The sequence below is a fragment of the Entelurus aequoreus genome, linkage group LG09 (genome assembly GCF_033978785.1).
Source record: "Entelurus aequoreus isolate RoL-2023_Sb linkage group LG09, RoL_Eaeq_v1.1, whole genome shotgun sequence".
Lineage (NCBI taxonomy): Eukaryota > Metazoa > Chordata > Actinopteri > Syngnathiformes > Syngnathidae > Entelurus > Entelurus aequoreus.
This window is the reverse complement of record NC_084739.1, coordinates 76,076,854-76,104,631: the sequence shown is the minus strand read 5'-3', so window position 1 is coordinate 76,104,631 and position 27,778 is coordinate 76,076,854. Positions and strand designations below refer to the sequence as shown.

The window sequence follows — 27,778 nt, the reverse complement described above, 5'->3', positions numbered from 1 at the left end:
GTTCCACAGAGTGAGTTTGTAGAAAATGCTAAGGTGTTGATGTTCCACAGAGTGAGTTTGTAGAAGATGCTAAGGTGTTGATGTTCCACAGAGTGAGTTTGTAGAAGATGCTATGGTGTTGATGTTCCACAGAGTGAGTGTGTAGAAGATGCTAAGGTGTTGATGTTCCAAAGAGTGAGCTTGTAGAAGATGCTAGGGTGTTGATGTTACAAAGAGTGAGTTTGTAGAAGATGCTAAGGTGTTGATGTTCCAAAGAGTGAGTCAGTAGAAGATGCTAAGGTGTTGATGTTCCACAGAGGGAGTTTGTAGAAGATGCTAAGGTGTTGATGTTCCAAAGAGTGAGTTTGTAGAAGATGCTAAGGTGTTGATGTTCCACAGAGTGAGTTTGTAGAAGATGCTAAGGTGTTGATGTTCCACAGAGTGAGTCTGTAGAAGATGCTAAGGTGTTGATGTTCCACAAAGTGAGTTTGTAGAAGATGCTAAGGTGTCACGTGTTGATGTTCCACAGAGTGAGTTTGTAGAAAATGCTAAGGTGTTGATGTTCCACAGAGTGAGTTTGTAGAAGATGCTATGGTGTTGATGTTCCACAGAGTGAGTTTGTAGAAGATGCTATGGTGTTGATGTTCCACAGAGTGAGTGTGTAGAAGATGCTAAGGTGTTGATGTTCCAAAGAGCGAGTTTGTAGAAGATGCTAAGGTGTTGATGTTCCAAAGAGTGAGTTTGTAGAAGATGCTAAGGTGTTGATGTTCCAAAGAGCGAGTTTGTAGAAGATGCTAAGGTGTTGATGTTCCAAAGAGCGAGTTTGTAGAAGATGCTAAGGTGTTGATGTTCCACAGAGTGAGTTTGTAGAAGATGCTAAGGTGTTGATTTTCCACAGAGTGAGTTTGTAGAAGATGCTAAGGTGTTGATGTTCCAAAGAGTGAGTTTGTAGAAGATGCTAAGGTGTTGATGTTCCACAGAGTGAGTTTGTAGAAGATGCTAAGGTGTCGATGTTCCACAGAGTGAGTCTGTAGAAGATGCTAAGGTGTCACGTGTTGATGTTCCACAGAGTGAGTTTGTAGAAGATGCTAAGGTGTTGATGTTCCACAGAGTGAGCTTGTAGAAGATGCTAAGGTGTTGATGTTCCACAGAGTGAGTTTTTAGAAGATGCTAAGGTGTTGATGTTCCAAAGAGTGAGTTTGTAGAAGATGCTAAGGCGTTGATGTTCCACAGAGTGAGTTTGTAGAAGATGCTAAGGCGTTGATGTTCCACAGAGTGAGTTTGTAGAAGATGCTAAGGTGTCACGTGTTGATGTTCCACAGAGTGAGTTTGTAGAAGATGCTAAGGCGTTGATGTTCCACAGAGTGAGTTTGTAGAAGATGCTAAAGATGCTAAGGTATCACGTGTTGATGTTCCACAGAGTGAGTTTGTAGAGGAGGACATAAACCAACAGAGACATTAAGATCTGAGTGGACAGCAAGATGGGGGGGTCGGCCTGCGGGGTGGAGGTAAGAAGGAAGGAAGGAAGGAAGGAAGGAAGGAAGGAAGGAAGGAAGGAAGGAAAATAAAAATGAGGGGAGGAATGTGTGTGTGTGTGTGTGTGTGTGTTTTAGACACGTCTTAACAAATATCCTAATAACATAATAATATAATAATATTAAGAGCTAAAAACCCTGATGAGTTCAAGTGTAGCACCCTCTTATGTAATACATCAATCATATCAAGTCATGTATGTAATAAATCAATCATATCAAGTCATGTATGTAATAAATCAATCATATCAAGTCATGTATGTAATAAATCAATCATATCAAGTCATGTATGTAATCAATCAATCATATCAAGTCATGTATGTAATAAATCAATCATATTAAAGTATGTAAGTATGAAGATGTTCAAAGTCCTGATACATATTAATGAGGCTCTATAGTCTTTGTAAACATGTATGAAGTGTTTATGAATATCAATGAGGATGTATTAAGCATTTATGAATATGCATGAAGATGAACAAGTGTTTACAATTGTGTATAAAGTGTTTAAGACTATGTATTAAGTGTTTATGAATAGGCATGAGGATGTATGAAGTGTTTATGAATATGCATGAGGATGTATGAAGTGTTTATGAATCTGCATGAGGATGTATGAAGTGTTTATAAATACGCATGAGGATGTATGAAGTGTTTATAAATATGCATGAGGATGTATGAAGTTTTTATAAATACGCATGAGGATGTATGAAGTTTTTATAAATACGCATGAGGATGTATGAAGTGTTTATGAATATGCATGAGGATGCAGTGAGTGTTTAATGAATATGCATGAATATGTATGAAGTGTTTATAAATATGCATGAGGATGTATTAAGTGTTTATAAATAGACATGAGGATGTATGAAGTGTTTATAAATAGACATGAGGATGTATGAAGTGTTTATAAATACGCATGAGGATGTACGAAGTGTTTATGAATATGCATGAGGATGCAGTGAGTGTTTAATGAATATGCATGAAGATGTATGAAGTGTTTATAAATATGCATGAGGATGTATGAAGTGTTTATGGATATGCATGAGGATGTATGAAGTGTTTATAAATATGCATGAGGATGTATGAAGTGTTTATGAATATGCATGAGGATGTATGAAGTGTTTATAAATACGCATGAGGATGCAGTGAGTGTTTAATGAATATGCATGAGGATGTATGAAGTGTTTATAAATATGCATGAGGATGTATGAAGTGTTTATGGATATGCATGAGGATGTATGAAGTGTTTATAAATATGCATGAGAATGTATGAAGTGTTTATAAATATGCGTGAGGATGTATGAAGTGTTTATAAATACGCGTGAGGATGTACGAAGTGTTTATGAATATGCATGAGGATGCAGTGCGTGTTTATGAATATGCATGAGGATGCAGTGCGTGTTTATGAATATGCATGAGGATGCGGTGTGTGTTTATGAATATGCATGCGGATGCAGTGAGTGTTTATGAATATGCATGAGGATGCAGTGCGTGTTTATGAATATGCATGAGGATGCAGTGCGTGTTTATGAATATGCATGAGGATGCAGTGTGTGTTTATGAATATGCATGTGGATGCAGTGAGTGTTTATGAATATGCATGAGGATGCAGTGCGTGTTTATGAATATGCATGAGGATGCAGTGAGTGCTTATGAATATGCATGAGGATGTGAAGGTGCTCATAAGAACCTATGAGGATGCATGAAGTGTTTATAAATACTTATGAGGATGTGCAGGTGTTCATAAGAAGTGAAGGTGTGTATGAGAGAGAGAATCAGGGCGTGGCGTCCCTGCGTCCCTGCAGGGTGTTGCTGTATTTCTGGTAGGCGTGCGAGCGGTAACTAACCCTGGGAGAGTCCTGCTCAGACGCCAGCCCGTTGTGACTCGGCTGCTCCCCCTCTCTGCAGACACACAAAGTGCACCATGAAGGCGAGCGACGACAACGCCCAGTCGGCACCTTCGCCGAGTCCGACACTCACCGGTGCTGCGTGGCGTCCTGAGAAGGCGGAGCCTCAGCGGGGGGTTGGTTCTTCCTCTCTTCCTCTTCTTGCGTTCTTCGCACTTCCAACAACTCCATCTGAACACAAAGGCATCACGTCTTGCTACTTCCTGTCTGCGTGCGTGCGTGCGTGCGAGGGGCCTCACCGTGGTCAACCTCTCCAGCGCCGCAAAGCGTTCCTCCCAGGTGGCGGCGGACTTCTCGAAGGCCTCGTGGCGCTTGATGAGCTTCTCCACCTCGTCCACGTTCTGTCCCATCTCGCGGCTGGACAAGTACGACTCCTGGCCCAGCAGCCACGCCTCGGCCACGCCCGCGTCCCGCGAGAATTGGTGCACCTCCAAGACTGGGAGCACGCCGTGTCAACGCGCGTCACACTCACCCGGCGTGCTGAGACTTACCCAGCCTAAGCCACTCCCATCGGTCCTCCCACTTGTCAATCATATCTTTCCTCTTGTCCGTCAACTGCAGCAACTTTTCTTTGATCTGAGACAGGAAGACACGTGTGTGACATTCAGGACAACTAGAGTGCCGCCTAGACGGGCTGCGGCTGTCAGCAAGTGAGTGTTTGAGCTTCATCTGGCAGGTTTTGTCCACTCCATGTTCCTGTTCCTGTTCCTGTTCCTGCTCACCTCCTCAGACGCGTAGTGCTTCCTGGCCAGGAGGGACTTGCCCAACTCGATGCAGGAAGTGAAGCTGTCGTTGCGGGCGTCGATCTCCGCCTTGATGCCCTGGTGGTTGTTCATCAGCAGCTCCACCGACGACACGTCCCTGCACCACACACACAAAGTTACACCACATGCACAAAGTTACACTACTTGCACAAAGTTACACTACTTGTAAAAAAAGTTACAAAACCTGTGAAAAAGTTACACAACTTGGAAAAAAAATTACACTACTTGCACAAAGTTACACTACTTGAAAAAAAAAGTTACAAAACCTGTAAAAAAGTTACACAACTTGTAAAAAAAATTACACTACTTGCACAAAATTACACTACTTGCACAAAGTTACACTACTTGCACAAAGTTACACTACTTGCACAAAGTTACACTACTTGTAAAAGTTACACTACTTGCACAAAGATACACAACTTGTAAAAAGTTACACAACTTGTAAAAACGTTACACAACTTGTGAAAAAGGTACACAACTTGTAAAAAAGTTACACTACCTGCACAATGTTACACGACTTGTAAAAAAGGTACACAACTTGTAAAAGTTACACAACTTGTAAAAAAGTTACACAACTTGCAAAAAGTTACACAACTAGTAAAACAGTTACACAACTAGCAAAAAAGTTACACAACTAGTAAAAAAGTTACACAACTAGTAAAAAAAGTTACACAACTAGTACAACTGTTACACAACTAGTAAAAAAGTTACACTACTTGTAAAAAAGTTACACTATTTGTAAAAAAAAGTTACACTACTTGTAAAAAGTTACACTACTTGTACAAAAGTTACACAACTTGTAAAAAGTTACACAACTTGTAAAAAAGTTACACAACTTGTAAAAAAAGTTACACAACTTGTAAAAAAAAGTTACAGAACTCGCACAAAGTTATACTGCTTGTAAAAAAGTTACACAACTTGTAAAAAAGTTACACAACTTGTAAAAAGTTACACATGTATAGAAGTTACACAATTTGCACAAAGTTACACAACCAGTAACGCAGTTACACAACTAGTAAACAATTACACAACTAGTAAAAAAGTTACACAATTAGTAAAAAAGTTATACTACTTGCAAAAAATGTACACTACTTGCACAAAGATACACAACTTGTAAAAACATTACACAACTTGTGAAAAAGGTACACAACGTGTAAAAAAGTTACACTATCTGCACAAAGTTACACGACTTGTAAAAAAGTTACACGACTTGCATAAAGTTACACAACTTGCATTAAGTTACACAACTTGCATTAAGTTACACAACTTGCCCAAAGTTACACTACTTGCACAAAGTTACACTTCTTGCACAAAGTTACACTACTTGCACAAAGTTACACTACTTGTAGAAAAGGTACACTACTTGTAAAAAAGTTACACAACTTTTAAAAAAAGTTACACAACTTGTAAAAAAAAGTTACAGAACTCATACAAAGTTACACTACTTGTAAAAAAGTTACACAACTTGTAAAAAGTTACACACCTTGTAAAAAATTTACACAACTTGCACAGTTACACAACTTGCACAAAGTTACACAACTAGTAAAAAAGTTATACAACTAGTAAAAGTTACACAATTAGTAAAAAGTTACACAACTTGTAAAAGTTACACAGCCTGTAAAAGTTACACTACTTGCAAAGTTACACAACTTGTAAAAAGTAACACACCTTGTAAAAAAGTTACACAACTTGCACAAAGTTACACAACTACTAAAACAGTTACACAACTAGTAAACAAGTTACACAACTAGTAAAAAAGTTACACAACTTGTAAAAAAGTTATACAACCTGTAAAAGTTACACTACTTGCAAAGTTACACTACTTGCACAAAGTTACACAACTTACACAAAGTTAAACTTGTAAAAACGTTACACTACTTGTAAAAACGTTACACAACTTGTAAAAACGTTACACAACTTGTAAAAAAGGTACACAACTTGTAAAAAAAAAAGGTACATCACATGCACAAAGTTAATAGCACAATGCTGGAGGGAGGACAAGATGAAAAAGGAAGAGAAAAGAGGAAAAAGAAGGTAAAATAAAAGGAGGAAGAGGAGGAGAAGGATGAGAAGTAGAGGGTAAAGGAGGAGGAGAAAAGACAAAGAAGAAGATGAAGATAGTAAAGCAGAAAAAGGAAGAGGGAAAAAAGGTGGAAGAAAAGAAGTAGAAGAAAAAATAAGAAGGCAAAGTAGAAGAGGGAGAAGAAGAACGATAAGGAAAAGGAAAAGATGAAGTAGATGAATTACAAGAAAAAGAAAGAGAAGAAGGATAAGAGGATGAGGAAGGAGAATAGAGAAAAGAAGGAGAAGAACAACAAGAAGAAGAAAAAGGAGAAAAAGAAAAAGAAGGAGGAGAAGAAAAAGAAGGAGAAGAAGAAAAAGAAGGAGAAGAAGAAAGAAGAATGAACAGAAGGAAAAGAAGGAAAAGGAGGAGAAGGAGAAGGAAAATAATAAGAAAAAGAAGATGAAGAAGAAGAAGGACAATGAGAAGAAATGGAAGAAGAAGGAGAAGGATAAGAAAGAAGAGGAGGAGAAGGAGGAGAATAAAAGAAGAAGAGGATGGAGAATAAGAAGAAGAAAGAGAAGGAGGAAAAGAAGAAGAAGAAAAAAAAGGAGAAGAAGAAAAGAAGAACAAGAAGAAGAAAAAGAACAAGAAGGAGAAAGAGAAGAAAAAGAAGAGGATGGAGCAGAAAAAGGAGCAGAAGAAGAAGGAGAAGAAGAAGAAGGAGGAGGAAAAAAAGAATGAAAAATAAAAAGAAGGAGGAGGAGAAGGAGAAGAAGAAAGAGAAGGAGAAAAAGAGGGAGTAAAAGAAGAAGAAGAATGAAGAAGAAAATTACCGTGGTTTCTCCTGAGCCTCGATGAGTCTGATGACATCCTCCATCCACAACATCAAGTCTCGCACCATACTGAAGAAACGGAACTTGTCTCCTGTGTCTACTAGCTTTCCACGACGGCCTTCTACTGCTTCTAGAAGGTTCTTCCAGGCCTCCAGAACCTGAATCACACACACACACACACACACACACACACACACACACACACACACACACACACACACACACACACACACACACACACACACACACACACACACACACACACACACACACACACACACACACACACACACACACAGTGCATTGGTTTATTTGGAGTTTCTCCGAGATTGTCAATCGGGCAATGGGGGCGTGGTTAGGGGGCGTGGTCATCATGACATCATCCTACAATTTGCATATTTTGCTATAAAGCATGTATTTTCTTTAAACCATCGGTCGAGAAATGTTAACGTAGTAACACTTTGTAATTGAAAATTGGTATTTCGGAATTCCTGGAACTTCAGGAAAAATGGGAATTTAAAAAAAAAAAAATTCAGTACCTTTGATGTCTCAACTATGTGGAATGTTTTGATGGTAGAATGGTTGGAATTGGTGATAAAACCCTGTAAAACGACAGGCTGAAAGAAAAAAGGATGGAAATGGGGCTTTGGAAAACCGGGTATGCTGAGAATTCCTGGATTTTTTTTTAACTTGGAATACGGAAGTTTGAATGTCCCGGGTGAGTGGAGTGTGTGGATGTTGGAACGGTCTAAATCGGATAAGAAATGTGGGATATGAAGAGGTTTGTATATTGCCTATTCATGTGCAATGGGTACAAACATCCTGGTAATTCCGGGTAATAGAGGAAAGATCAAAACCAGGAAACATTGAGTGTCCAGGAAGAGTGGAGTGTGTGGATGGTGGAATGGTTCAAATCAGGTGAAAAATGTAGGCTATGTAGAACTTTGAAAACGTCAGTTGATTTGAATAGGAATGTCCTGGAAATTTGGGAATTTCAGGAAAACCGTGAATTTTAAAAAAAATACAGATAATATCAAAATTGTCTCTCGATGATATGAATGGTTTGGTGTTGGAATTTTTTGAATCGGTCGAGAAATGTTAACGTAGTAACACTTTGAGAATTGGTATTTCGGAATTCCTGGAACTTCAAGAAAAACGGGAATTAAAAAAAAAAAAAAACTAGGTCCCTTTAATGTTTCAACTATGTGCAATGTTTTGATGGTGGAAAGGTCTAAAAAAAAAAAAAAAAAAAAAAAAAAAAAAAGGACAGGCCGAAAGAAAAAAGGATGGAATTAGGGCTTTGGAAAACAAGGAATTCTGGGAATTCCTGGAATTTTTTTTAACTTGGAAAATGGACGTTTCAATGTCCCGGGTGAGTGGAGTGTGTGGATGTTGGAATAGTTCAAATCGGTTGTTGAAAGTGGGAATTGTGCAAGTTAGAAAATCGGCCCGTTCATTTTTAACGGGAAAAATGTCCCAGGTAACCTGGAATTCCTGGTAATCTGGGATATTTGGGAAGATCAAAACACGTTTCCTCTCAGTTCCGAACGTTGGAAATCTTGAACGTGTCTGATCGGATTCAAATGAGTGGCGCTGAAAGCCGGCAAAGTTTGTTGGAAGTGGAAGAATAAGATGATTTATTGGTGTAGAAGCTTACATGTGCGAAATTGACACAATAAAAGTTAAAAATAGCGTCAGACTTTGTGTGACTTCTTCTGATGTATTATATTGCTTGCATTAGTTTTCACGTGAAAAAAAATCCTGGTAATTCCGGGTAATACAGGAAAGATCAAAACCAGGAAAGGTTGAGTGTCCAGGAAGAGTGGAGTGTGTGGATGGTGGAATGGTTCTAATCAGGTGACAAATGTAGGCTATGTAGAACTTTGAAAATGTCCGTTGATTTGAATAGGAATGTCCTGGAAATATGGGAATTTCAGGAAAACCGGGAATTAAAAAAAATATACAGATAATATCAAAATGTTTTGAATCGGTCGAGAAATGTTAACGTAGTAACACTTTGTAATGGAGAATTGGTATTTCGGAATTCCTGGAACTTCAGGAAAAACGGGAATTTTTACAAAAAAAAACTAGGTCCCTTTGATGTCTCAACTATGTGCAATGTTTTGATGGTGGAATGGTCTAAAAAAAACAAACATAAAATGACAGGCCGAAAAAAAAAAGGATGGAATTAGGGCTTTGGAAAACCGGGAATTCCTGGAATTTTTTTTAACTTGGAAAATGGATGTTTGAATGTCCCGGGTGAGTGGAGTGTGTGGATGTTGGAATAGTTTGAATCGGTTGTTGAAAGTGGGAATTGTGCAATTTAGAAAATCGGCCCGTTCATTTTTAACGGGAAAAATGTGCCAGGAAACCTGGAATTCCTGGTAATCTGGGATATTTGGGAAGATTAAAACCTGTTTGCTCTCGGCTCCGAACGTTGGAAATCTTGAGCGTGTCTGATCGGATTAAAATGAGTGGCGCTGAAATTTGTTGGAAGTGGAATAATAAGAGATGATTTATTGGTGTAGAATCTTACATGTGCGAAATGTACACAATAAAAGTTAAAAATAGCGTCAGACTTTGTGTGACTATTTTTCACATAAAAAAAGTAATATTTTAAAGGTGTGGCGGCTTTTATTTTGCCGTGGTGGTGCGTCACCATCAATGGTGTCTGGACCGGTAGGGGAAGGTGATGAATCACGATGGCCACGCCCTCTTCTCGAGCACCAAACGTGTGATCAATAGAAGTCGGCGTGGAAGTACGGAGAAGATGAAGATGATGCAATCGTTTGTCCTGAAGATGATGTCATGGTGATGAGTCGCACCAGGAAGTGTTTGAAGAAGAAGGCGGCACACATGAAGCAGCGCTCCATGCTCAAGTTTGACCTTCTAAAAAACGGACTCTAACCGGCTTAAAGCAAAGTGGACTTGCAAACTACAGGAAGCGCTTGTTTTTACCTGCCGGAGGGGGGGCGGGGCTTGGTGTGTTTAGTCCAATCAGAGAGCGGTCCAAGATAAAAACAATGAGCTGGTTTGCAAAGGAGCAAGCTGAAGCTCGGGGTACAAGACGACTAAAATGTCAGATTTTAGTGTTGGGGGACAGGCTGGTGCAGAGAGAAACAATAAGATGGGAGGAATCAAAGTCTATCGTAGCCTAGAGATTTAAGTCTCACCTCCACCTCGCGCTTCTGCAAGGACAGGCAAGGAAAGATGGAGCACACCTTCATCATCAACATCATCATCAACACTACTTCCACAAAAGCAAAAAAAAAACCCCACTTCTCTCACTTTCTTCTTAGGATTTGTTGACCTTGGACTTGAACATCAGACCATATAGAGATCTTGGCAGTTTTAAAAAACCTTAGACAGTGCATACCCTCAAAGCCGCTACTTTTCCCCCCTACGCTTTGAGCCCCGCGGCTTAAAAGTGCAGCTAATTTATGGATTTTTCTTTCGCTGACGACCATAAAGCAAATAGTAAAAAAAACCAACAAAAAAAAAACAAGCAAATACACTGAAAAGGTGTGTTATTGTTGATTATTGTTCGCTTCTGTTTAAGACTGAGCTTTAAACCGGAAGTACAAGTGCTGTTCAGTTGTCCATAGCGTTTATACTCGTATGGATTTTTTCACTCATCACTCCGAGCAACGTTTGTAAGTTTTACAATATAACTAAAACATTTCTTACTTACTAAAGCGTCCCATGTGTGATGTCTGTAGGAGTGTTTTCATGCATATTTGTACGTGCTATCGTAGTGTAGTCAAGCGAGCGTAATTAGCATTAGCTAATACGCTAACAGGTTTACGAGTGTCTGTGTTAGTGTTATTGACTTACAACGGCATTCTTCTTGTGTTGTGTCAGTTTCGCAAATTCCTCAAAACGTCACCGTGGAGTTATTGAGTCTGCCTGACTTCTGTTTTGTTTGATCAGCCGTTTTACTGCTGTGTTACACAAACTGTTTGGAAACAATTAAGGTATGTGAATAAACATTTACAAAATACTTCTGTGTAAATAACTCATGTCACAACATGTATATATATATATATATATATATATATATATACATATATATATACAGTATATATACATATATATATACAGTATATATACATATATATATATATATATATATATATATATATATATATATATATATATATGGCTTATAGTCCGGTGCGGCTTATATAGGGAAACTATGTTTTTCTTCTCAAATTTAGTGGGTGTTGCTATATACTGTCGTGCTCTTTAGTCCTGAAAATACGGTATACTTAAAGACAAATCTTTCTGCTATTATTAATTATTAGTATCAATTTTATCAATATTTTTTATCCTTACATTATCCATTTTTGTGTTTCTTTTATTTCTACAATGTGCCAAAGAGGAGTACCCTTCCCATTTCCCAGGACCTGGGACCAACTGTGGTACTTTAGTGTGTGTTCATGTGTTATAATAAATGTTTAATAATAAAATATATTTTCTGAAATCAACAATGAGCTGTCATTCCACTCTGTGTTGCCGTAGTCAGGAGGTACTTTTTGCCGTTAAGTTGATTGTGCCGGTCTTGTTTTCTGTTGCGCCCTACAAAGTGTTTCTACTGTAAGTATTGAAATTATTACACACCAGCTGTTGTTCATTGTAGTTGTACAGAATACCATGGTCATTAATGATCAGACGGGATGTCTCGCAAACTGAAGCTGTTAGCCGTGTGTATGTGTGTGTGTGTGTGAGTGTGTGTGTGTGTGAGTGTGTGTGTGTGTGAGAGTGGATCTCACCTCTCCTTCTCTCTTCTGGATGTCGTCAGCCTTATCTCCAGCGTAGGCAGACTGCAGGCGGACTGCATCTTCTTGAAGCTGTCGCACCTGGAACGAGTCGAATAGAAGGAGGTAGTCGTCAATTTTGGCTGATGCTAAGCTAAGCTAACATGACACAGATATTGTTGGATTTAAGTAGCAGCGAAAAAAGCTCCGCAAATTTTTTTTTTTCTACTGAGGGCTGGGGCCATTTTGGTAGTTTTCATTTTCAAAACCAGTAGAGTAGATATAATTGTTTCTATGAATTAGAATACCAAAGCCAAAGCGACAAGATAGAATCGAGTAACAACAAAAAAAAGTGTCAGCTCTTTTCTTGTCAGTTCTCCGCCGTTGTTAATGTGCATTTGACGTTTTTGAAGGTTTATTATTGTCGCAAGATGGCTGCGGAAGTTCAGGATTTTTGTGATTTTGTTGGTGAGAGGGCACCGTAGTGACTTCAGTGTGTTGGCAGAGCAGATGGTTGTTGCGGTTTTGACTTTTTTATGACACAGACATTTGATCAAACATCTCCTTGTAGGGCAGGGCGATATATCGATGTACTCAATATATCCCGGGTTTGTCTCTGTGCGGTATAGAGAATGACTATATCGTGATATTCGAGTATACGTTCTCACGCAGTTGCTTTTAGCTGCAAGCATTACACTACAGGCTCTTTTCACTCCTTCTTGTCTCTCCTTCTCACAGAGACGTAAAACAAGCGCACCTTGTATACACTACCGTTCAAAATTTTGGGGTCACATTGAAATGTCCTTATTTTTGAAGGAAAAGCACTGTATTTTTCAATGAAGATAACTTTAAACTAGTCTTAACTTTAAAGAAATACACTCTATACATTGCTAATGTGGTAAATGACTATTCTAGCTGCAAATGTCTGGTTTTTGGTGCAATATCTACATAGGTGTATAGAGGCCCATTTCCAGCAACTATCACTCCAGTGTTCTAATGGTACAATGTGTTTGTTCATTGGCTCAGAAGGCTAATTGATGATTACAAAACCCTTGTGCAATCATGTTCACACACCTGAAAACAGTTTAGCTCGTTACAGAAGCTACAAAACTAACCTTCCTTTGAGCAGATTGAGTTTCTGGAGCATCACATTTGTGGGGTCAATTAAACGCTCAAAATGGCCAGAAAAAGAGAACTTTCATCTGAAACTCGACAGTCTATTCTTGTTCTTAGAAATGAAGGCTATTCCACAAAATTGTTTGGGTGACCCCAAACTTTTGAACGGTAGTGTATGTCACACACTGTTGCGCGTGCAACGTCATACGCCCTCGCGGAGCAGAGAGGTAGCGGTATGGTAACGTTAGCTGTGGTGCGAGTGTTAATATGAGAGAAAGAAGGTGCGAATCTGGTAACAAATGAAGGAAGAATTAATTCCCAAGAAAAACAGCAGGTGGTCCATCGTCTGGCGTTGGTTTGGCTTTAAGCGGGAAGATGTTGAACAGACAACCGTAATTTGTCAAGTGTGGGGCAAAAGCGTTGCTACAAAAAGTAGCATTACTGCTAATTTGTAGCATCATTTGAAAATTCACCCGCTAGAGAATGAAGAGTGTTTGAAACTCCGCATGCCAACATCTCCATTCGGTGCCACACCAACAAAATGCAGAGGCAAACATTTCCAGATCAACACCGTATGAAACAAATAGTCAACAACAGAAAGAGATAACGTCCGCAGGAACCTACCACATAGCGAAGGACATACACTATTTGATTCCCTATTATTATGTAGCTCATTTTTATTTGACAGTTATTGAAATATCTTGTGTGACATCATGCACAAAAGTGCACTTTATTTGTTTTAAACTATTGTAGTGGCGTTCTGTACAAAAAGTGCACTTTAATTTAGTGTTGTTTTGATATGTCATCTTAGTGACATGATGCACAAAAGTGCACTAATAGCTTGTTTTAAAATGTCTCTGACAATCTTGCACTTTCTGTTTTGAAATGACATGAATGTTTGTGCCACTGCTTAATAACTGTTTAATAAATACTCTTTTGCTAAATTGACTTAGTTGTGATTTCCCTCTGCATGAAAGTTTAAAAGTAGCATATATTAATGCAGTATGAAGAAGAATGTTTTAATGTAGACACATAGAATCATCATACTGCTGTGATTATATGCATTAAGTGTTCATTCAAGGCTAAGGCAAAATATCCAGATATATATCGTGTATCGTGACATGGCCTAAAAATATCGAGATATTAAAAAAAGCCCATATCGCCCAGCCCTACCTCCTTGCCACGTTTGTTGGATGTGCAGAACTTTATTTTGTGTTCAATGTGTAAAAACCTTCACTAAAAAGGCTGGAACCAATTACTGTATTTTTCGGACCATAGGGCGCACCGGATTAAAAGGCGCACTGCCGATGAACGGGTCTATTCAGGTCTATTTTCATACAAAAGGCACACCGGATTATAAGGCGCATTAAAGGAGTCATATTATAGTTGTTTTTCTAAATTTAAAACACTGTCAACTGACAGATATAAGTAAGAACTTTACACTACTTTATATTAGAAATGGCAACAGCGGAGGATGAATGTCCCATAACAAGAACATAGAGAAAAAGAAGAAGCTTATCGACTACAATGGCGGATGCGCACACATTTTCAGGACTTATGCAGATTCCAAATACACATCAGTAGGTACCTGATTGTAAGAAATGTTGGTTTAGCATAATATCGCGAAAGAAAACGCCAGGTGGGTAAGCACAACCAGAATTATTCCGTACATTAAGTGCACCGGGTTATAAGGCGCACTGTCCATTTTTGAGAAAATTAAAAGATTTTAAGTGCGCTTTATAGTCCGAAAAATACGGTATTCATATACTGTATACATTGTTTCTCATGCCTCGCGATGCAAACTTGTTAACGAACAGTGTTCAAGAACCGATTGAGTTCATAAATGGAGGTTACGTTCTATTTCCGCAATAATGCCTTGGATTGAGAGTGGGCGTCAGCCAGGTGCGTCTCACCTGCGTGCCCAGAGCCTGGATGTCGTGTTCGAAGGTGGTGTGCATCCTCTGCAGCGTCTCCACCGTGTTCTGGTCGCGGCCCAGCTCCTCGGGGAGCTTCTTGTGCTTGTCCAGGATGCGTCCCAGGATCTCCTTGGCGTCGTGGTAGAACTTGTGCAGCTCGAAGGAGGCGGCCAGGATCTGCGTGCGCGTGTCGATGAGCTCCAGCAGGTCGGCCCAGGCCTCGTTCAGGCCGTCCTTCCACTCGGCGACGGTGGCGGCGTCGCCGTGGCCGCCGTTGATCAGCTCGTCCGCCAGCCGGTTGACGCCGTCCACGCGCTCTTGGCCGATGTTGCCCGTGTCGCGGGCGAATTCTCGGAAGCGCTCCTGCAGCATCTGCGGGGGGCGGGAACAGGCTGTCGGGGAGGGGGCGGAGCTAACAGATGAGCCGCCAGCGGGTGGCGCGTACTGACCGTCACGTGCTCGTAGTCCTGGCCCAGCTCGTGTGAGCCGGCGACTACTTCCCTCTCCGCGATCCACTGCTCCAGGTCGTCCACTTCCCTGTTGAGCTGGAAGAGACGGAAGCGCTCGTCCAGCTTCCCTCGACGTTCCTCCGACAAATCCTTCAGGCCGGCGTAGAGCTTGTCCACCTGCGACTGACGCATCCCGATGCGCTCGCTGTGGACAGAAACCCAACAGAACCTTTAGCCCGCAGGTGTCTAAAGTGCAGCCCCGACGCCTTCTAAAAATACCCCTACAAAATAAAAGTGGCATTAAAGGTGAAACAGGTGAAATGTAAGCAGGAAGTGTTGACTCTAATAATGAATCAAAATCAATGTTAGGAATTATTGACCTATTTAAGGCTCCAATTACTTCACATCAAATAATATGCCATAAAAAAAGTTTTCTTTGACAAAAATGGCCTAAAACAAACAAAAAAACAAATAAAAAAAACCCTGTAATTCACAGATAGATCTCAAGTTTATCTAGTGACTAATATACATACATACATACATACATACATATATATATATATATACATATATATATATATATATATATATATATATATATATATATATATATATATATATATACACACACACACACACACATATATATATACATACATACATACATAATTACATATATATATATATATATATATATATATATATATATATATATATATATATATATATATATATATATATATATATATATATATATATATGTATATATACACACACATTGTTGCATATTTTGAGTGTTTGCCATAAAAAATTGGTTGTTTTTTTTGACAAAAATTACATAAACAAAACTAATAAAAAAAGATAGATCTCAAGTTTATCTAGAGAGTAATATATATATATCTATATATATAGATATATATCTATATATATAGATATATATATATATCTATATATATATAGATATATATACTAGGGTTGTTTCGATACCAATATTTTTTATGTTTTTAACTTTTGTGGGTCCCTTTTTGATCTCAAAGAATTTTAGTGGGATTTAAAAAAAACTGTCTTTGCTCAAAAAATAATAATTAATCAAAATCAATATTTTTATGAATTATTGACTTATTCAAGGCTCAAATTATTTTACATTAAATATTCTACTTTGAAATATTTTTAGGGAAAATACATTATATTTTGTGTTTTTGCCATAAAAAAAACAATGTTTACTTCAACACAAAGGACATAAAACAAAAACAAAAAAAACAGAAGACAAAAATAAAAACGTAGAATCCACAGGTAGATCTAAAGAAAAAATATATATATAAACACACATATATATGACTTTTGTTTACTATTATAAGTGGGGCCCTTTTGGATCCCCAAGGATTTTAGTGGGATTGAAAAATAAATAAAACCGTTTTTGCTCAAAAAAAAAATGATGAATCAAAATCAATGTTATGGATTATTGACCTGTTCAGGGCTCCAATTACATTACATGAAATATTCCACTTTAAAATATTTTAAGGGAATATACATTTTATTTTGTGTTTTTGCCATAAAAAAACACGTTTTTTTCATTAAATTTTTTTTTATATCGACAGATATATCTGAAGTTGATCTAGAGATTTAGGTGTTGACCCCAAAAAAATATTATTTAACTTATTTCAATAAAAATATTTTGACAGGTACCCATAAGAAACCAAACTGGGGGAGCACTAAAAGGTTTAAAAAAAAATATATATATATATTGAATTGGTTGTGAAAATGAAAACTATGTTTCAGTTTGGACAGCCTGATTTAACCTTTGACCTCGACGTACCTGTCGGGGTGCTCGGCAGCCACCAGACCTCGGCTGGTGCTGGACAGCTGGTGGACGGTGTCTGCGTAGTCCTCCACCGCCTGCTCCAGAATCTGGTGCTTCTTCAACATGGCCACCGAGCTCTGCTCGTCCTGAAAACACAAATACTTTGTCACGTAACAACATATACATATATATACACACACACACATATATAAATATATTTCTATAAGTACCAAAGAAAAAACTATTTAGGCCTGTGCCCAAATACTCCCCCTCCCACTATTAATAGTAATTATTAATTATAATTAGAGAAAGAAACACCAGCAAAGGCTTCCTTGTTGACATTCTCTGTGTGTTTTACGCTTGAAAAGTGTCAAACTTCACCCCCACTGTTGGGGTTTCTTGTAGGTAAATGAGAGATGATGAAACATTATCATCACACATCAACATCTCTAACATGTCAATGTTGCCTCTTTGCTAGGTCAGCATTGCAAATGAAAATATCTTCTTGATTTTGTCTTACATAAATGTTAAATACATACCGTATTTTCCGGACTATAAAGTGCACCGTGTACAAGCCACACCCACTAAATATTAGAAGAAAAATATTTTTCCATATACCGGTATTAGCCGCACCGGACTACAAGCCGCAGATTTTTACTTTGTGAAATTAGTTATTTACACAGAAATATTTTGTAAATGTTTATTTACATACCTTAATTGTTCCTAAACGGTGTCTGTAACAATGCAGTAAAACGGCTGATCAAACAAAACAGAAGTCATGGTCATGGACCTACTAGCTGCGCAAGCTAGCTCTCTAATCAGCTAAACGGACTCAATAACTCCACGGTGACGTTTTGGTGAATTTACTGAGGAATTTGTGAAACTGAAACAACACAAAAAGAATGCCGTCGTAAGTTAATAATACTAACACAGGCACTCGTGAACATGTTAGCATATTAGCTAATGCTAACGACGCTAGCTTGATTACCATACGACAGCACGTACAAATATGCATGAAAACACACCTACAGACATCACACATGGGACGCTTTAGTAAGTAAGAATTGTTTTAGTTATATTGTAAAACTTACAAACGTTGCTTGTAGGGATGAATGAAGAATCCATACGAGTAGAACGCTATGGACGGCTAGAAGACGGAACGGCACCTTTACTTCCGGTTGAAAGCTGAGTCTAAACAGAAGGGCAATGCAACGAGCACACTTGTCCAAAAGATGGCGCCGTAGCACAAACAATCACACATTTTTTTAAGTGTCTTTGCTTTTTTTTTTTTTTACTATTTGCATTATGGCCGTCAGCGAAGAAAAATCCATATATTAGCCCCGCCATTTTATAAGCTGCAGGGTGCAAAGTGTAGGAAAGAAGTAGCAGTTTATAGTCCGGAATATACGATATATAGAAATTAGAGATGTCCGATAATATCGGACAGCAGATATTATCGGCTGATAAATGCTTTAAAATGTAATATCGGAAATTATCGGTATCGGTTTCAAAAAGTAAAATTCATGACTTTTTAAAACGCCACTGTGTACACGGACGTAGGGAGAAGTACAGAGCGCCAATAAACCTAAAAGGCACTGCCTTTGCGTGCCGGCCCAATCACATATTCTCTACGGCATTTCACACACACAAGTGAATGCAATGCATACTTGGTCAACAGCCATACAGGTCACACTGAGGGTTGCCGTATAAACAACTTTAACACTGTTACAAATATGCGCCACACTGTGAACCCACACCAAACAAGAAAGACAAACACATTTCGGGAGAACATACGCACCGTAACACAACATAAACACAACAGAACAAATACCCAGAACCCCTTGCAGCACTAACTCTTACGGGACGCTACAATATACACCCCCCCGAGCCCCCTACCCTAAAACTCCGCCCCCCCAACCTCCTCGTGCTCTCTCAGGGAGAGCATTTCCCAAATTCCCAGCTGCTGTTTTGAGGCATGTTAAAAAAAATAATGCACTTTGTGACTTCAATAATAAATATGGCAGTGCCATGTTGGCATTTTTTTCCATAACTTGAGTTGATTTATTTTGGAAAACCTTGTTACATTGTTTAATGCATCCAGCGGGGCATCACAACAAAATTAGGCATAATAATGTGTTAATTCCACGGCTGTACATATCGGTTGATATCGGAATCGGTAATTAAGAGTTGGACAATATCGGCAAAAAAGCCATTATCGGACATCTCTAATTGAAATGTTTATTTACTATTTTACCCAGAAGGAACAGGAAGTAGGTGTGAGCTACGCAGAGGCCGCATAAAATGTGTGATATTGTTGTGAATTGGAATGTGACACGGCGAGCTGTGAGACAAGAACCTTGGCCTTCTCCTCAGACATCATGTAGAGCTCCTGCTCGCTCATCCAGGCTTCGGCCTCGGCGGCGTCAAAGTAGTACTGCTGAGCCTCGTGGGCCTCGCTCAGGCGGGAGTGGCGCTTCTCCGTCTCCTTGCGGATCTGCTCCCACAGCGCCTGCAGCTCGGCCAGACGCCGGCGGATGAGCTCGGTGGTGGGCCGGTCCTGCCTCAGGATGTGCTGGCTGCGCTGGAAGATGTCGTCGTAGCGCGGCTGGTGGCCCCGGATCTCCTTCTGTAGGGTCTGGGAGGGGTTAGAGGTCAGCCTGGGCCCAGAAGGGTTCCCCCGGAGATGAGGGGTACCTGGTTCTTCTTGATGAGCAGCTGGACGGTCTGAAGGTTGTGTCCGTGGTCTGTGGAGGTGGCCACAGGCATCCTCTCCTCCACCCACAGCTGCACGCACAAAGCACACGCCATTAAACGCAAGCGCCCAGCGCCCCGGGGAGGAGGAGGAGCTTCTACTCACAATCTCATCCTCCACGTCGCGGTTGAACTGGTGGATCTCGCGTGAGGACATGAGGTTTTCCCGGCGGCTCTGCAGCGGCGCCTGGAGAGAGCAGAACTTCTTCTCCACGCCCATCCTCTGACCGTCCACCTCCTCCGAGCCTTTGCCCTCCTGACTGAGCACCTGCGACTGACTCTGCAGCTCCTGCACCTCCTTCTGGCGCACCTCCACCTGGCTCTCCAGCATCTGGAGGAGCAGCGGGAGCAGTCAGCACACGCTCAGAACAGCGTCCATCCTTGAGGAGCGCCGGCGGTCCCACCTGCTGTTTCTTGAGCAGGATGTTGACCGAGGTCAGGTCTTTGCCGTAGTCGTCGGACTGCAGCTGCCCGTCCAGGTTGGCCAGCCACTTGTCCAGGTCGGCGCAGCTCTGCGTGAAGAGCTCCGCCTTGTTGGCGTCAAACAGACACTTGGCCTTGGTCTGCGTGGTGGACTCCAGCTCCTCCCACATCTTCTTCAGCGACGCCAGCTTCTCTCGAACCATGGCCTCCGTCTCGGGCTTCTCCGCCATTAGCGCCTTGCCGTCCTGCCGCACAGGGAAACGCAGCGGTTAATTCTGATGGCCCTGACTCCGCCCACCGGCAGGAACAGGACAGTGACAGCAGATTACATTCAGGAACAGACAGTCAAGTAGTAATCTAGTAAACAGGAAGTAGTATTTAAATGTATAATCCATTTAGTAAACAGGAAGTAGTATTAAAATGTATAAGTCATTTAGTAAACAGGGAGTAGCATTTAAATGTATAATTAATTTAGTAAACAGCAAGTATTACTTACATGTATAAGTCATTTAGTAAACAGGAAGTAGTATTCAAATGTATAAGTCATTTAGTAAACAGGAAGTAGTATTTAAATGTATAAGTCATTTAGTAAACAGCAAGTAGTATTTAAATGTATAAGATATTTAGTAAACAGGAAGTAGTATTTATACTGTATGTGTAAGTCATTTAGTAAACAGGAAGTAGTATTTAAATGTATAAGTCATTTAGTAAACAGGAAGTAGTATTTAAATGTATAAGTCATTTAGTAAACAGGAAGTAGTACTTATATATGTAAGGCATTTATTAAACAGCAAGTAGTGTTTATATGTATAAGACATTTAGTAAACAGGACGTAGTATTTAAATGTATAAGACATTTAGTAAACAGGAAGTAGTATTTAAATGTAAAAGTCATTTAGTAAACAGGAAGTAGTATTTAAATGTATAAGTCATTTAGTAAACAGGAAGTAGTACTTATATATGTAAGGCATTTATTAAACAGCAAGTAGTATATATATGTATAAGTCATTTAGTAAACAGGAAGTAGTACTTATATATGTAAGGCATTTATTAAACAGCAAGTAGTATATATATGTATAAGTCATTTAGTAAACATGAAGTAGTATTTATATGTATAAGACATTTAGTAAACAGGAAGTAGTATTTAAATGTATAAGTCATTTAGTAAACAGGAAGTAGTATTTAAATGTATAAGTCATTTAGTAAACAGGAAGTAGTATTTAAATGTATAAGTCATTTAGTAAACAGGAAGTAGTATTTAAATGTATTAGTCATTTAGTAAACAGGAAGTAGTACTTATATATGTAATGATAAATGATAAATGGGTTATACTTGTATAGCGCTTTTCTACCTTCAAGGTACTCAAAGCGCTTTGACAGTATTTCCACATTCCACATATGTAAGGCATTTATTAAACAGCAAGTAGTATTTATATGTATAAGACATTTAGTAAACAGGAAGTAGTATTCAAATGTATTAGTCATTTAGTAAACAGGAAGTAGTATTTAAATGTATAAGTCATTTAGTACACAGGAAGTAGTACTTATATCTATAAAGCATTTATTAAACAGCTGTAGTTTTTATATGTATAAGACAATTAGTAAACATCAAGTAGTATTAATATGTACAAGTCATTTAGTAAACAGGAAGTAGTATTTATATGTATAAATAATTTAATACAGCAGGAAGTAAGTCATACGTATTTATATGTATAAGTCATTTAGTAACTTTTATGTATAAGTCAATTAGTAAACAGCAAGTAGTATTTATATGTATAAGTCATTTAGTAAACAGCAAGTAGTACTTACTGTATATGTATAAGTAATTTCGTAAACAGGAAGTAGTATTTGTACAAGTCATTTAGTATACAGGAAATATATATGTATATGTATATGTAATTTAACGTAGCAGGATGTAGAATGTATATGTATATGTAATTAAATAGGAATTAGTATTTTTATGTATATATCATTCAGTATACAGGAAGTAGTATTTCTATGTATAAGTCATTTAGCATAAAGGAAGTAGTATTTATACGTATAAGTCGTTTAGTATACAGGATATAGTATTTATATGTATAAATAATTTTGTATACAGGAAATAGAGTTTATATGTATGAATAATTTAGTTTAGCAGGAAGAAGTATTTGTGTATGTAACATAGTATAGCAGGAAGCAGTAATTATTAGTACACGTAACATACTGTAGTATAGCAGGAAGTAGTATAAATGTGTAACACAGTATCGCACAAAGTACTCTTTATTTGTTGTATATGTAAAAGTACATCAGGGAGTCGTATCAGCAGTATTTTCGCACGTAAACAAGAGGAAGTATTATTAGTAGTAATGTAGCACGTATACAAGAGGAAATAGCACTGGTAGTATTGTAGCAGGTATACAGTAGGAAATAGTATTATAGGTATTAGTAAAGAAGAAGTAGTATTAGTAGTATTGTAGCATGTATTGAAGAATAAGTATTATTATTATAGTAGGTGTAAAAGAGAAAGTAGTAATAGTAATATTGTAGCAGGTATGGAAGAGGTAGTATTAATAATAGTATTGTAGCAGGTATAGAAAAGGAAGAAGTATTATTAGTATTGTAGCATGTATACAAGAGGAAGTAGTATTATAGGTATTAGTATTAGTAAAGAAGAGGAAGTAGTATTAGTAGAATTATTGCATGTATTGAAGAGGAAGTAGTATTATTAGTAATATTGTAGTAGGTATACTGCAAGAAGTAGTATTAGTATTAGTAGTATTGTAGCAGGTATAGAAGAGAAAGTAGTATTAGTAGTATAAGTATTAGTATAGAAGAGGAAGTAGTATTAGTAGTATAAGTATGTTGTCTTAGTATAGAAGAGAAGTAGTATTAGTAGTACTTCTGCGTGCGTGTGTGTGTGTATATACTGTATATACATACTGTATGTATGTATATGTATACATACATACAGTATGTATATACTGTACTATATACATATACATACATACATATGTATATATTAGTGTCAGTGCTTCCTGACCTTCTCGATCTTGTCCAGCCACTCCTTGTTGGACTGCAGCTCGGCCATGAAGGCCTGGTGTTTGAGCCACTTGCTGTGAAGGTTGCGGGCCTCGTCGTAGGTCATGTCCTGAGCTGTCAGCATCTTCTCGTTGATCCACAAGGACAGCTGAGGTGGCACAAACAAACAAACATGCTCATTGTTATTATTATTGTTATTGTTATCATTATTATTAGACCAGACCTCCTGGCAGTCCTGCAGAAACTTCTGGAGGTCTCTGTTGTCCTTCAGCCTCATCAGCAGGTCGTTGGCGTCCGCTCGGTTCTTCTGGTGCCTGATGGAGCGCACGGTTTCTTCAACCACGCAAACAGGAAGTCATCTTAACCTCTGACCTCAACTCACCGCTGGTCGATGGAGTCCACCTTGTCCTGGATGCGCTCGGTGTTGATGTTGCCGTCGGTGACCAGGCGGCGGCCGGTGTCCACCACGCCGCTGATCTTCTCCTCGTTGGCGTCCATGGTGGTCATGAAGTCCTCCTGCTTCTTGATGGCGGCCTGGGCGCCCTCCAGGGTGGTGGGCATCTCGGTGTGGGCCAGGACGTACTCCTGGGGACAGGCACGTAGCGTCAGGTGTGATGTGGGGGCAGTGGGCAGGGGGGGTCTCACCTGGTTGTTGAGGAAGGCCTCGGCCTGCTTGGTGTCCCTGAGGAAGAGCTGGTAGGAGTGGGACTGGGACAGCAGGTTCTGGCGGTTCTCCCACATCTTGTGCAGCTCGTTCCAGCCGGTGTCCAGCGCCTGGAGCCGCTGGCGCAGGAACATGTACTGCGCGTCCGTCTGGCCCTGCGTCACCATCTCGCCCATGTCGCGCATCTTCTGGTAGTCCTCCTCGTAGTTGCGGATCTCGTTCTTGATGCCCTCGTGCTGGGTCAGCAGCTTCTCGGCCTCCGCCAGCGTGTTGGGCATGTCCTCGGAGGCGATGGCCGTCTGCGTCCTCGACAGCCACGACTGGAAGTCGTCCAGCTCGCGCAGGAACTGCTGCAGCTTGCTGGCCTCGCCCAGAGACTCCTCCCGGTTCTTCATGGTGTCCTGAGGGGCGCAACTGGTTGGCGTCATGCCATACGGCGTGGAAGGAGGCGGGGACGTACCTTCATCTCCTCCCACACGCCCGTGATCTCCGCCAGGCGTCCCTTGATGGCCTCAGACTGCTCCGTGTGCTCCGAGCCCAAACGGTCGGCCTCTTTTCCCAGGTCGCCCAGCTTGTCCTCGATGGCGGCCAGGTCCCGCTCCATTCCCGTCAACTTCCTCTGCAGCGCCATGACGCCCGCCAGGTCGTTACCCAGCTCCTGGGTGGACTCGATGACCTGGTGGCATCCAGGAGGTTGCAATTACTCAGGGATTGACTTTCCATTGATGTTTGATATCAGACATCAGCAAAACAAAACATGTATCAGGTGGTATCGGCTTTCATCTAAAATGTGCGATACAAGCTGCCCAGCAGTGTTTACTTGTGTGTGATATCATGTGCCATACAAGCAGTCCTGCAGCGTGTTTACTCGTGTGTGATATCATGTGCGATACAAACAGTCCTGCAGTGTGTTTATGTGTGTGTAATATCATGTGCGATACAAGCAGTCCTGCAGAGTGTTTACTTGTGTGATATCATGTGCGATACAAGCAGTCCTGCAGAGTGTTTACTTGTGTGATATCATGTGGGATACAGGCAGTCTCGCAGCGTGTTTACTTGTGTGATACAAGCAGTCCTGCAGTGTGTTTACTTGTGTGTGATATCATGTGCGACATAAGCAGTCCTACAGCGTGTTTACGTGTGTGTAATATCATGTGCGATACAAGCAGTCCTGCAGAGTGTTTACTTGTGTGATATCATGTGCGATACAAGCAGTCCTGCAGCGTGTTTACGTGTGTAATATCATGTGCGATACCGGCAGTCCTGCAGCGTGTTTACGTGTGTAATATCATGTGCGATACCGGCAGTCCTGCAGTGTTTACTTATGTGTGATATCATGTGCAATACAAGCAGTCCTGCAGCGTGTTTACTTGTGTGTGATATGACAATCATTGGTACTTTAACTTTAATATAATGTGCGATACAAGCAGTCATGCAGCGAGTTTACTTGTGTGTGATATCATGTGCGATACAAACAGTCCTGCAGCGACTTTATTTGTGTGCGTTTTAACATGTGCGATACAAGCAGTCCTGCAGAGTGTTTACTTGTGTGTGATATCATGTGCGATACAAGCAGTCTCTCAGCGTGTTTACTTGTGTGATACAAGCAGTACTGCAGTTGATTACTTGTGTGTGATATCATGTGCGAGATAAGCAGCCCTGCAGCACGTTTACGTGTGTGTAATATCATATGAGATACAAGCAGTCCTGCAGCGCGTTTACGTGTGTGTAATATCATGTGCGATACAAGCAGTCCTGCAGAGTGTTTACTTGTGTGTGATATCATGTGCGATACAATCAGTCCCACAGAGGGTTTACTTGTGTGTGATATCGTGTGCGCTATAAGCAGTCCTGCAGAGTGTTTACTTGTGTGTGATATCATGTGCGATACAAGCAGTCCTGCAGAATGTTTACTTGTGTGTGATATTATGTGCGATACAAGCAGTTCTGCAGCATGTTTACTTTTGTGTGATATCATGTGCGATACATGCAATCCTGCAGTGTGTTTACTTGTGTGTGATATCATGTGCGATACAGTCCTACAGTGTTTACTTGTGTGTGATAAAATGTGCGATACAAGCAGTCCCGCAGAGAGTTTACTTGTGTGTGATATCATGTGCGATACAATCAGTCCTACAGAGGGTTTACTTGTGTGTGTGATATCATGTGCGCTTCAAGCAGTCCTGCAGAGTGTTTACTTGTGTGTGATATCATGTGCGATACAAGCAGTCCTGCAGAGTGTTTACTTGTGTGTGATATCATGTGCGATATAAGCAGTCCTGCAGCATGTTTACTTTTGTGTGATATCATGTGCGATACATGCAGCCCTACAGCATGTTTACTTGTGTGTGATATTATGTGCGACACAGTCCTGCAGAGTGTTTACTTGTGTGTGATATCATGTGCGATACAAGCAGTACTGCAGAGAGTTTACTTGTGAAAAGCTGACAGTTAATATCTAAATGTCCTTCAATAAGCGCACCATTTCTTCTTCATGTACAAAAGGTAAACATGCTAGGCTATAGGCTACTTGGAGCTAGCAGCTACACAACAGCTAAGCACACAAAAGCACACATGCTAGACATAGGTATAATTATTGAACCATAAAACGTGACATTTGTCAACATAAACAGTATCAAATATAGTTGCATATTACTTACACATACAAAGTCTCCAAGGCAACATTAGAAAGTATCCAGTAACAAACGAGTCCGCATCATTCAACTTACTGTGTCATGAGCTTAACTTTATGAATCATTGTGACCACTAGGTGTCGCCTAAACCAATTACCACTCCACTTCCACTTAAAGACGGCATAGGTCTTTCACAAAGTTTGTGGTTTCCATACCCACCACTGATGGCCGGCTTTGATCATTTCCAACATTCCACACTACAAAATAAAACTAGTATGCATGATTCCTGCTGATATCAGTATCTTACAAGTATTCTACAAGTTCTGTCGAGCATGTTTCTGCAGACTGGTACCTTGGTCTTCTCTTTGATCCACGACTTGGTTTCATTGCACTCCAGGTGGTAGTTCTGGACTCCCAGAGCTGAGCTCAGACTGTCCTTCTTCTGGTCCACCAGGTCTCGGAACTGACTCCACCTGACAAGAAGCAGCATTCACTGACTTGTCAGTCTACTTCTATATATCAGTATACACTAATACAAGTACATCATCATCTATATTGAAGTATCAGTTTCAATTCTTAAGTTTAAGTAATGTTTCTGTTTCAATTCTTAAGTTTAAGTACATTTTCTGTCTCAATTCTTAAGTTTAAGTAAAGTTTCAGTTTCAATTTTTAAGTTCAAGTCAAGTTTCTCTCTCAATTCTTAACTTTAGATAACGTTTCAGTTTAAATTCTTAAGTTTAAGTCAAGTTTTTGTTTCAGTTCTTAAGTTTAGGTAAAGTTTCAGTTTCAATTCTAAAGTTTAAGTCAATTTTCAGTTTCAATTAGAAAGTTTAGGTAAAGTTTTCAATTCTTAAGTTTAAGTCAAGTTTCAGTTTTAACTCTTAAGTTGAAGTCAAGTTTCAGTTTTAAGTCTTAAATTGAAGTCAAGATTCTGTTTAAATTCTTAAGTTTAGGTAAAGTTTCAGTTTAAATTCTTAAGTTTAGGTAAAGTTTCAGTTTCAATTCTTGAGTTTAAGTCAAGTTTCAGTTTCAATTCTTAAGTTTAAGTCAAGTTTCAGTTTCAATTCTTAAGCGTAAGTCAAGTTTCAGTTTCAATTCTTAAGCGTAAGTCAAGTTTCAGTTTCAATTCTTAAGTTGAAGTCAATTTTCTGTTTTAATTCTTAAGTTTAGGTGAAATTTCAATTCTTAAGTTTAGGTAAAGTTTCAGTTTCAATAATTAAGCGTAAGTACATTTTGAG

General features: G+C 39.6%; 1 protein-coding gene across 1 annotated transcript in view; it reads right to left on the bottom strand.

The window, feature by feature from the left end:
- The window catches only part of LOC133657036 (spectrin beta chain, non-erythrocytic 1-like), a gene marked incomplete at its 5' end in the record, with an annotated part of 58,295 nt that overhangs the window by 11,645 nt on the left and 18,872 nt on the right, over positions 1-27,778 (bottom strand). Inside the window, 20 exons of the mRNA XM_062057919.1 lie at positions 3,353-3,407; positions 3,486-3,583; positions 3,652-3,848; positions 3,904-3,988; positions 4,135-4,273; positions 7,015-7,172; positions 11,787-11,873; positions 14,801-15,175; positions 15,253-15,457; positions 17,069-17,199; positions 19,410-19,688; positions 19,748-19,837; positions 19,911-20,135; positions 20,209-20,472; positions 23,245-23,391; positions 23,467-23,557; positions 23,626-23,828; positions 23,889-24,308; positions 24,368-24,583; positions 26,893-27,013. Coding sequence (XP_061913903.1) covers positions 3,353-3,407; positions 3,486-3,583; positions 3,652-3,848; positions 3,904-3,988; positions 4,135-4,273; positions 7,015-7,172; positions 11,787-11,873; positions 14,801-15,175; positions 15,253-15,457; positions 17,069-17,199; positions 19,410-19,688; positions 19,748-19,837; positions 19,911-20,135; positions 20,209-20,472; positions 23,245-23,391; positions 23,467-23,557; positions 23,626-23,828; positions 23,889-24,308; positions 24,368-24,583; positions 26,893-27,013 — 3,586 coding nt within the window. The remainder of the gene's footprint in view (positions 1-3,352; positions 3,408-3,485; positions 3,584-3,651; positions 3,849-3,903; positions 3,989-4,134; positions 4,274-7,014; positions 7,173-11,786; positions 11,874-14,800; positions 15,176-15,252; positions 15,458-17,068; positions 17,200-19,409; positions 19,689-19,747; positions 19,838-19,910; positions 20,136-20,208; positions 20,473-23,244; positions 23,392-23,466; positions 23,558-23,625; positions 23,829-23,888; positions 24,309-24,367; positions 24,584-26,892; positions 27,014-27,778) is intronic.